This window comes from Lolium rigidum, chromosome 1 (genome assembly GCF_022539505.1).
Source record: "Lolium rigidum isolate FL_2022 chromosome 1, APGP_CSIRO_Lrig_0.1, whole genome shotgun sequence".
Lineage (NCBI taxonomy): Eukaryota > Viridiplantae > Streptophyta > Magnoliopsida > Poales > Poaceae > Lolium > Lolium rigidum.
This window is the reverse complement of record NC_061508.1, coordinates 63,584,998-63,596,897: the sequence shown is the minus strand read 5'-3', so window position 1 is coordinate 63,596,897 and position 11,900 is coordinate 63,584,998. Positions and strand designations below refer to the sequence as shown.

General features: G+C 46.8%; 1 protein-coding gene across 1 annotated transcript; it reads left to right on the top strand.

Moving 5' to 3' along the window:
- Positions 1-8,721: 8,721 nt before the first annotated feature.
- On the top strand, positions 8,722-11,561 carry LOC124674410 (probable auxin efflux carrier component 1c). Its single transcript, XM_047210463.1, has 6 exons — positions 8,722-9,847; positions 9,963-10,206; positions 10,294-10,379; positions 10,468-10,625; positions 10,944-11,020; positions 11,155-11,561. The coding sequence occupies exons 1-6, from the start codon at positions 8,722-8,724 to the stop codon at positions 11,219-11,221; spliced, it is 1,758 nt and encodes a 585-aa protein (XP_047066419.1). The 3' UTR covers positions 11,222-11,561.
- The last annotated feature ends 339 nt before the right edge of the window (positions 11,562-11,900 follow it).

Genomic DNA, 11,900 nt, shown 5'->3' with positions numbered 1-11,900 from the left:
ATTGCTTGTGTCATGGTAGAAAAAGTAATCGAATGGAAACTAAGTTTTCTTTGCTTGAAACTACTTTTAAAACATTTCAGCTTGCTTTTCTACAAGATCAAAATTTTAAAGAACCGATAACTACTCTACATAGTACCAACCCTTGCAGACAAGGCAGTGCCTTCCCAACTTGACCCAGCCCAACGAAACCTCAAACTAGCTGGGCAAACAAAATATTGCTGCATTTGTGGGGTGAACTAGAAAATAGTGTGGTAAATGTAAGTGTTGATTAGATTTAATTGGACCAAACTAATATCTACTAGATTAATCTATTAATATTGATTTACATTATTTACAATTATGTATACATAGTTGAGTTTTGAAAACTGAACTTAGAACGAAGCTTATATGCCTTATATTTTGAGACATGGTGAGTATTGTCATAATAAATGTCTTATTTTTTGAACAAAATGCGTATGTTGTAACAAAATATATTTAATATACAATAGAATTGCATATAAATAAAATTCACAGCACAACATGGTCAAGTAAAAACTAGATGTATCCAAATGAACCATAAAGGCGGAGCCACCCTATCTTCACCAACAATTCTAATATTATTTATATTTCCATTGGATGATGAAAGAGCATGATGAGGAGTAGAAGTTTTCGACGGGTATACCAATAGGTGCATTTGGGGAGTAGGAATGAGAAGAAAAGGCAAAAGTAAAAAAATTATAGGTTGTTAAGAAAATTTATTGTGTAATTAATTCAAGAGCTATTAGCGGGGAACCTAAATTTGTGCATAGTTGTTGGATGAGTAACATGAAAGTATAACACACATGGTTTTTGGCGGTTGATTGGAAGTATCACACTAAAATCATACTTTAATATTGGTATATATATAATATCATCCGGATTTGACTTGTATACAGAGCAAGTATTTTGACAATATGCAACTACCTTTTTTTCCAAAATCATAAGCCTAACATTCTCAAACGCATACCATGCTAGACCCATGTGGTTAACATTTTAAGCTAGGACAAATGCACATGATAATGACATAATTAAAAAATTGCATCTTTTTTGGTTTAAAATGTTGTCGTAGACTAATATTCAATGTTTAGGGCACATTATGTTCATTTTTTTTTTAGATGAAGGAGCATCGCCCCAGCCTCTGCATCAATTGATGCACACGGCTTGCTTTATGAACGAAAGTATCCAAAGTACCAAAAGTCCAGACATCCAACCAAAATTATTACAATCACAGATCAGCTAAGGTGGCTACATGAACCAGCCAAAAGAAAATACGGCACACAGGCCCTTTATGCATTTGCTAATCTATTAAGATGTCGCCACCCAGTAGCCTGGAAAAAGAAGTCCTGCGCAACCACTAGCATCCGGTTGCATCCAGTAACCATAGCCTCCCGCTGGTCCGAAGGAAGGAGGAAAACCCATTGTTGTATTGAATGAGCAGCTCGCCGGATAACCTGCAAAAAACTGACCCCAGTTTGTTTGTTAAAAATAATATCATTTCTACTTCGCCAGAGCGCCCAACACAGGGCTGAAACTCCAATTCTGATTTTATGTTTATCATTTTTTCCAACTCCATTTAGCCATCTACCAAACATATTAGTAATATTAGCAGGTGGAGGAATGTTATAAGATAAATACACCATGCGCCAAATGATCTTTGCAAACGGACATGCAATAAACAGATGATTGACAGTTTCAGTGGAATCACAAAAACAACATTTTTGACATTCATTCCACTTCCGTTTAGCTAAATTATCTTTCGTTAAAATCACCTTATTACTCAGGAACCACATAAAATTTTTAATTTTCAAAGGTATCTTCAATTTCCATAGATATTTGCGCAGGTAAATAGCATGCCCATTCATCAAATCCATATAAAAAGACTTAACCGAGAACAAACCCAAATCAGTAAGCTTCCAAATAAACTTATCTGGTTCAGTTGTTAAGTTTATTGTCATTAACCGTTGGCATAGATGTAACCATTGTAGCCATTTGTTATCATTTAAGCCTCTTCTAAACGTAATATTCAGAGGTGCGGAAGCTAGCACAGTTGAAAATAAAACATGTTTATGTTGTACAATATTATAAAGTGCTGGATACTGATGAGACAAGGGCACATCCCCCATCCAAGGGCACATTATGTTCATAGTCCATAGTTAAAATCCTATAATTGTCATAGCATTGGAAACCTTTATATCTACTTATGGATGATAGAATAATGCAAGGATTCTGAATTTTTTTGCATTGCTTGCGGAATATACCACTATATATCACCATGATAATTGGCTTGATCAGGATATTCCATTCAAGTGGATTTGAAGTGTTCCGACAGGTGGAACACACCAAGCATGGATAAGAAATGTAAGAATATAGTTTTCTTCACATAGTTAGCAACTATTATAGTATTTATTTCTGGCAAGACACGCAATAATAGTTACAATGATTGCTATTGTCAAAATAACTCTTACTCCCTCCTGTCCAAAATAGATTGCACATAAATTTAATTAAAGCCAAATTTTATAAAGTTTGATCATGTATATTGTCAAAAATGTGAGCATAAAAATACTTGTATCTCTCAAATTGTCAACCCGAATAATCCCGTGGAGATATTTCAAACTATATCTTATGTAGACAATGCTTAGTTATCTATATCTATACCACTATATAGTACACGAGTTTTTGAATCTGGATTTACCACTTGTTTCTACAACCTTCCGCCCAAATGCATCGATGGAGTAATCCAAGCCGTTGGTATGAATGTTGGAGCTTCTATCTTCCGTTCATCTTACCAAAACTCATTTGATCCGACGGCTAAGAGTGCTTGGATTCGTCACTGGCTTTCCCGCGCGCAGACTCCATTGAAGTTGCTAGATACTTCGGGAGAAGTCCACCGCAGCAGCAAAAGTAGCTCCAGCATACTGCATACGCCATGGGTCGCATCCTCATTTGCTGTCACTTCACATGGTCTGGAATAAAACTACTGCTCGACACCTGATAAATGAAACTTTAGACACGAGCTACAAAATTTCATTACAAAACGGAGAGCTAGCCCGTCCCCAAAGCTCATTTTTGTCCGGCGCGCCCCGATACGGTGTCCGGCGCCCCGAGCCCGTCCCCGTCCCACAGGGGACGCTCCGGGCACGCCGGACACAACGAAAAGCGAGGCGAACCGACGCGGGGCCGACCCGTCAGCGGCACAGTTAATTTTAACCTAACCGTCGCCTACCTCGCGACGGAAGTTATTCGCACGCAGTGACACACGGCGGCATCTTTGCCTTAATGGCGACGGAGGGGCAGGCGAGACGTCTCGTTGGTGGTGCGTAGCATCCACGCGTCGCCGGCGTTCGCACGCCACCGCCCGTTCCCGCGCGATCTTCCCGCCTCTTCTCACCTGTTCCCGCGCTTTCTACCCGACGCCGGCGTCTATAAAAAGGCCTCCCGGCTCAATGGTAGCCACCACACCCCGCCGGCAACAAACACAGCCCTCGTCGCTCCACCGCCACCACCAATGGCAATGGCGAACCGCCCCGGCGCTGGCCACTTCCCTCCACCGCCGTCTCCTCCACTTCCAGTCCCGGAATCGCAGGTCGACACCGACCCTGCGACCCAGGAAGAGCGGCGGCGGCGAGGGATGCAACACTGGCGTGCACACCGTCAGCAGCGGCGGGAGGCACTCGACCAGCAGCGTGAGGCGGCGCAGGCGGCGGATCTAGCGGCGTTCTGCGCCCCCGCTGCTGACGAGGTCGCGGCGGCAGTAGCATGGCACGAGCAGCAGTGCGACACCGTTGCGACGTTCGACGCCTCGACGAGAGAAGAGGCACGACGGTGCCGGTACCGGGAGGAGATGGAGCAGCGGTGGGCTGAAGAGCGCCAGCGACAGCGCGATGAGCGGGATGCGCTGTACCGTGAACGGCGGGAGGCGATCGAGCGCCGGCGGCAGGAGTCGATCGAGCGCCAGCAGCAGCTGGCGGCGGAGGAGCGTCGGCAGCGGGAAGCGGCGCTGGCGGCGATCTGGGGGAGGCGGGCGGACCAGTTGGCGGCGGAGGCCGACATTTTGGCGGCGGCGATGATGGAGGCGCCAACAGACGTGAAGGAGGAGGCGCCAATGGAGGAGGAGGAGGCCGACGCGGAGGAGACCGAGGTGGAGGACGACGACGACGAGTTCGAGTTGTCCGACGACGACGGGCCACACCCGGACGAAACGGCTGATCAGCAACGCGCGCTCGTCGAGTCGTTCGAGTCGGAGAAGAAGCTCCAGGACGACGCCCGTGCCCGCGAAGAAGAGCAGATTCGTCGCGCCGTCGAGCTCTCCCTCCAGACGATGCAGCAGCAGCAGCGGCGTCTGGCCACCGCCCTACGCATGGAGAGGCGGCGCGCGCAGCAAGAGCTGCGGCGGAGGGCAGGCGACGCCGGGGCGGGGCCGTCGAACGCACCGCCGGGCGGTCAGTGGGCTAGGTTGAGATGAAAGCTAGCCGTTTTCATTAAAACTTTGTAATATATAATCAAAATTGAATGAAAACCTTTATTTCCGTGCACCAATATTTATTTGGGGGCGGCATTTGGGGGACGCGGCTGGGGAGCGACGTCCCCCAAACGCGGCACGAACAAAACACTGTCCCCGGAACGCTCGATCCGGCGCGGTTTGGGGGACGGGACTGGAGATGCTCTAACAGCGTACACAATAGCTCTCCGTTTTGTAATGAAATTTTGTAGCTCGTGTCTAAAGTTTCATTTATCAGGTGTCGAGCAGTAGTTTTATTCCAGACCATGTGAAGTGACAGCAAATGAGGATGCGACCCATGGCGTATGCAGTATGCTGGAGCTACTTTTGCTGCTGCGGTGGACTTCTCCCGAAGTATCTAGCAACTTCAACGGAGTCTGCGCGCGGGAAAGCCAGTGACGAATCCAAGCACTCTTAGCCGTCGGATCAAATGAGTTTTGGTAAGATGAACGGAAGATAGAAGCTCCAACATTCATACCAACGGCTTGGATTACTCCATCGATGCATTTGGGCGGAGGGTTGTAGAAACAAGTGGTAAATCCAGATTCAAAAACTCGTGTACTATATAGTGGTATAGATATACGTGTCACTGTATACGTTACCGACGCCAATTTTGTGGAAAGGTATCATGTGTTAGTACTTGAATAGTAAATACCCATTTCTTTAGCTCTGGCTAAAGTGCGATAGCTAAATGTTACAAATTACCTTGCATAGATTTTGTTGTTTATTTAACTACAATGTTAGAATTTGGCAGCTCGTGTGTTTTTGGACTAAACATTTCACTATGCAATATAGTCTTGAAAATATCCCTCATTGGGACAAACACAGCGACGAAGACATATCGCTAGTCATATTAAAAATATAGAATATACACTAATTTGAATCTCGATTCTCGAATCTAGCAATTAGTTCAATGATGCATTAGCTCTATTTTAATATCCATAAAGAAATTTTCAATGGAAGGAAATATGCACACTTACACTAATTAGATTATAGAAAGAAAAATGGTATGATTATTGATGAGTGGTAAAACACTCATCTTTATCATTGTGTAGATCTTATATTTTTCACTGAAATAATGATTATATCTCTCTGGAAGTTGCTAATCACTAATTATTGCATATATGTGCAAATGCTTGTTTTTTATTTATTTCTATGCAGAAATGGGAATTTTAGGAAGGAAATCAAAGGAAAATACAGAAGAATTACAAGCAAGTATCTTCAACCACTCATCCATGCCGCTAAGATGAATCGCAGAGGGTTTAACATCCAGTGGTACAATCAGCCCCGCGTGAACCGGGTGACCGTACCATGTGTTGTAGGTTCATCTCGTCAAACCAAATATTTAGCGTGAATACACATATAGGTCATCAAATGAAGCGAAAACCACTAGAACCCCATTCGGTTGCCGCAAGTTAGATATCCATCAACACCGAATCTCTATTGCCACCACGAGATCATCTTCATTACCATCCCTTTCCTCTCTAACTTTGTAATCTTGATTCCATTGCAATTGGCGGTATTGTAAGACTATTATTATTCAATCTATTCAAGATATTTTATACAATGTTAATGATTGTTGATATACTCATGTGTAAGGCTGAGGGTCGAGGCCTAGCCTCGCAACAACAAGTACATCTTCATATTATCATTGGGATATTGTGTGTTATGTTACTTGGGTGCATGTACTAGGTCTTCGTATCTCAATCTTTGTGCTTGTCAGGTACCCAAATCTCACGGGGTTGATAATGGTATGAAGGTAAAGGTAGTTAGTGATTCGTATACTTTGATGCCGACGTGGTGAGAGTAGCAAAGGGTCGAACGTGTAGTTTCTATCTAGGGAGTAATGATGATGTCACTGACCTTAAGACTATTTTCCATTTACTTAATTATCTTTATCATCGAACGATGCTCGTGGACAGGATAGCATAATAGATCCATGGTTCGTGATGTACGCACAATACCTAACCCTGTTTTTTATATTGATGAAAGTGCTTATTATAAATGAATTCTTCCCATTTTTTCAAGAATTCATTTTTGCATTTTTAACTATAAAAATAAATCTCATGGTGTCGTTTGGACGCATCACCCATTAAAATTGTGTATCTTATTATTATATACTACATCACATGTGTGCTTATTATTATCCTTTTAATCTCATGACCAATTTTTCACAGATGTAGGTGAAACATTAGTCCTAGCCTATTTCCATCCATTGAGAAAACAAAAAACAAAAGAAAATATTTGGTTAGATGAAACAACGACTTAATGAGGCCTCAAAGTCTCATTTGCGGTGATCTTACATCATATTATTCCTATGGATTCCATCAACCTAGGATCTCTTAGGTGAAAAGAAGAATACTACAGTCCGATAATCCAATCGAAGGTATAAATTGTAAAAAAAACTAATATATAATATGGATATATTCATTCGGGATCAATGGAGATCTACAAAGACAAATCAACATGGGGATGATTAACCAACATTGGGGAATATAACGTCAAAATATGCATGAATTGCTTGAGGAGGGTGGAGATTTATAAGCAAAACTTATAAGGATATACAATGATTAACTACATTGGTCATATAAAATATGATTTTGGTTATTCACATTCGAATGAGAACTAGTTTAGAGCTCAATCATGGGGAGTGGACAAATGGACGTCTAGCTATAGGTAGCCATTTATTTTCAAAAAATTGGAAAGTCAAATTTTGAAGTTTCAAAACATTCTAAAAAAGAATTCTTGATGTATCCTACAAGGGACAATATCTTACTTTTCTATTCTAGTCTCCACAGAAATGGCAAAAATCTAACAAGTTTTATAATTTGAAATATGCACTATTCACTGTACTAAAATCTGCAATTTTTTTTTTGTGTAGCCTAGAATACAAAGAACATCACACTGAGATTTTGCACGCTTGTAGCATACATCATTGACTATATCTAAGATATTTCAGTTTTTTTAAACTTCAAACTATCATTTTTTATATTTTTTTAAACAAAGGGCTACATGTAGCTCGGCTTCCGCTTGCAATTTCTGCTCAACCATTCCTTAGTCATGGATGGTACACTGAGATTTGTGTTCTTTTAGTTGGGTTGTATTTGTGATTGATTCCTTACAACACCCTGAGTGCAACTTTATTTTATTTTATTTTAAGTTGGAGTATTCCCGGTTGGAATTCGAGATTTTGTAATTGATGGCATCTAAATTTTTCTTTAAATGCGGGTTACATATTTTAATGCTAATTCTAGTTCACCCAACAAAATTTGGGTGTGACTAATTCTATGTCAGAGGGAATTGATCTAATTCTCAGTCATGTCTTCAAATCTAATTTGGGAAGTGCAACTCACGTTGCAACTCATGAGTTTCACAAATCACAAAGCAATCCAATGATCTAGAGAGCTACTGCAACATGTTGCACCTTATGATTAGCACTAATTCACGAGGCAATTTAACGATCCATATATTTTGTTATACATTCAGAAAAATCTCAGTTGCGACTCACATTTCTACCTCCATCGTGGTGTGTTGGGCCTACGCGTATCTCTAGGTTATCAATCCGATCAACATAATATAAACTATATATTATTACAAAATATATATCATTAGACAACTCAGATGTCATACCTTTTAATTGTGTAATTTTTGTGTTCCACTACATTTTATATTACTTTAATTGACAACCCAGGGGGGGTACATTAGTCAAATTAATAACTTAGGGATACACGTAGGACTAACCCACCGAGACAGAGGGGGTATAACTTATGCTAGCACGAATCACGATGCAATCTTAATTTTCAGTAAATTAAGAAGTAGGAAAACCAATAAAATTTCAATGGGCCTTTCCGTATTCCCTCACTCCCTATTTCATTTCCTTTTGCCCATTTGCCTTTTCTCAGTGTCGGGGTGTGTGACCGTTTACTGTGGAGTGTCCACATGACGTGTATAAATAATCGCCCGCGCGCTTGCCCACTCTCCCTCCCCTCATTGGCTCCCCCGCCTGCCTCCTCTCCACCTACTCGATCGCCACACCGCCGCCGCGGCCACCGTCCCCGGCCGCGCCATCATAAATCGACCAAGCGCTCCACTCCCACGCCCCACACCGATCGAACGACCCCCAACGTACACCCTTCCTGCCTCCTTGACAGCTTAGAAGAGCGTTTCTCGCCGCGCGGCACCGGCGGCGGCCACCCAACGGCAAGATGATCACGGGCACCGACTTCTACCACGTCATGACGGCGATGGTGCCGCTGTACGTGGCCATGATGCTGGCCTACGGCTCCGTCAAGTGGTGGCGCATCTTCACGCCGGACCAGTGCTCCGGGATCAACCGCTTCGTGGCGCTCTTCGCCGTGCCCCTCCTCTCCTTCCACTTCATCTCCAGCAACAACCCCTACACCATGAACCTGCGCTTCATCGCCGCCGACACGCTGCAGAAGCTCATCATCCTCGCGCTCCTCGCCTGCTGGAGCCACCTCTCCCGCAACGGCTCCCTCGAGTGGACCATCACCCTCTTCTCCCTCTCCACCCTCCCCAACACCCTCGTCATGGGCATCCCGCTACTCAAGGGCATGTACGGCGACGAGTCCGGGTCACTCATGGTGCAGATCGTCGTGCTCCAGTGCATCATCTGGTACACCCTCATGCTCTTCATGTTCGAGTACCGCGGCGCCAGGATACTCATCACGGAGCAGTTCCCGGACACCGCCGGCGCCATCGCCTCCATCGTCGTCGACCCGGACGTCATGTCGCTCGACGGCGGCGGGCGGGGCATGATCGAGACGGAGGCTGAGGTGAAGGAGGACGGCAAGATTCACGTCACCGTGCGCCGCTCCAACGCGTCCAGGTCCGACATCTACTCGCGCCGCTCCATGGGGTTCTCCAGCACCACGCCGCGGCCCAGCAACCTCACCAACGCCGAGATCTACTCGCTGCAGTCGTCCCGGAACCCGACGCCCCGGGGCTCCAGCTTCAACCACACCGACTTCTACTCCATGGTGGGCCGCAGCTCCAACTTCGCCGCCGCCGACACGTTCGGCCCCGTGGTGCGCACGGGCGCCACGCCGCGCCCGTCCAACTACGAGGAGGACAAGGCCGGCGGCAACAAGTACGGCCAGTACCCGGCGCCCAACCCAGCGATGGCGGCGGCGCCGAAGCAGGGCAAGAAGCCTGGCGCCAAGGGCGAGGACGGCAAGGACCTGCACATGTTCGTGTGGAGCTCCAGCGCGTCGCCCGTGTCCGACGTGTTCGGCAACGGGAACAACGAGGCGTACAACGACGCCGCCGGCGCCAAGGACGTCCGCGTGGCCGTCGCCTCCCCGCGCAAAGGTACCTAATACTTTCGACTGCTGTAGCTGTACATTCTCGGGCCGTCGGGCGGCGACTTGATTAGTTTCCATCAGTCTATGCTAACGAATTGATCTGCTCTGTTCTTGGCTGGCAGCGGACGGCGTGGAGCGTGACGACTTCAGCTTCGGGAACAAGGGGATGGCCGGCGAGAGGGACGCGGAGGCCGGCGACGAGAAGGAACTGGGGAACCAGGAGGGCATGGTGGCGGCGCCGACAGCGATGCCGCCGACTAGCGTGATGACGCGGCTGATCCTGATCATGGTGTGGCGCAAGCTGATCCGCAACCCCAACACCTACTCCAGCCTCATCGGCCTCGTCTGGTCGCTCGTCTGCTTCCGGTACTTGACGGCCGTTAACGTTCCACCATCAATCGAGCAATTAGCGCCCGTTAACTAATGTATGTATTCCGTTTCTTTCCTTGGCAGCTGGAACTTCCAGATGCCGGCCATCATCATGAAGTCCATCGCCATCCTGTCCGACGCCGGCCTCGGCATGGCCATGTTCAGCCTCGGTGAGCCCTGCAAGTTTGCATGCATGCACACCGGACAGTTGAGGTCATAGCATACGTAGCGCTGACATCATGTATGTGCGTGTGGCAGGTCTGTTCATGGCGCTGCAGCCGCGGATCATCGCGTGCGGGAACAAGCGGGCATCGTTCGCCATGGCCGTGCGGTTCCTGACAGGCCCGGCCGTCATGGCCGCCGCCTCCATCGCCGTCGGCCTCCGCGGCAAGCTCCTCCACGTCGCCATCGTGCAGGTACAGACCACAATTCACACACAGGCTTTTGAACACTGACAAGAAGCGCCTTTCGGAGAAAAAGAAAGCGAGCACGCACGCACCCCACCAAGAACATCGATCGGCCGGTCAAGTGGCCGGCCGGCCGGCCGGGGCACGCCGGTCCGTCCGGAATCATGAACTGCGCTCCGCCCTGTTCATGCGCCGGGAAAGCGCGGCAAACGCCCGCTTTCGCTTTACACTTTCGCACGCACAGCTCGATGCCCGGCCCCCTCGTTTCCCCTCGCAGCTGTGACCACTCCACTGAACTGACGCCATGTTTGTTTGTTTAACCTGCAGGCGGCGCTGCCCCAGGGCATTGTCCCCTTCGTCTTCGCCAAGGAGTACAGCGTGCACCCCGACATCCTCAGCACGGCGTAAGCTCCTCCATGTCCCCCCTGGCCAAATTAACCCTCCATCGCATGCCTACTTAATAATTCTCTCAGCTAGCTAGCGTGGGCGAGATTCTCCTCCGATCCTTGTCTCACCTGCCGTTGGGTTGTGCTTGCAGGGTCATCTTCGGCATGCTCATCGCGCTGCCCATCACGCTCGTCTACTACATCCTGCTGGGGCTGTAGATCGATCGGCGATCGATCGAGGACACGATCCAGCATGCCTGCGTGATAGATGTCGAGCGTGCCGGCAGACAGAGGAGGGGACAAAGGGAGATGCAAAGCCTCCATGCGCACGCAGGGGACATGCTTGCATGCTCATCATGCAGGCAGGCAGGAGGGTTAATTAGTAGGATTCTTAATTAGTAGGTGTAGAGATGGATGGAAGAATTAATGTTTAGGACGGCTGGCTAAAGATTAAAGGAGGCATACTATGCTCAAAGCTTTGCGAGGGAGAAGGAGGATCAAGTTTGGGGGTTTTAGAAGAGGTTTTCTGGACAGGGAATGGCTGGGGTGGCCTTGTAAAATGGATGTCGATTTGATGAAATGCTAGAGCTCATGTTCCTTCATCCTAGTACTACTATGCTACACTATCTGGAACGGCAGAATGGCGTTTCAGCATGCACTAGTCGTCAATTCCATAATGCATTATGAGCTAGCCCTTCTTTTGGATAAATGATGATCGATAATGCAGGAAACCATCACTTTCCTTTTAAAGTCATGCGTTCGACCGAGCCTTTCATGGTGTTCCAAAAGAGTCCGGCCGGGGTCACTTTGATCCCAAGGGTTTTAATACAGATCATGCACAAATACCCTATGAGTTATGCGAATGAGTTTATCATCGATTTAAATGTACGTACATGTG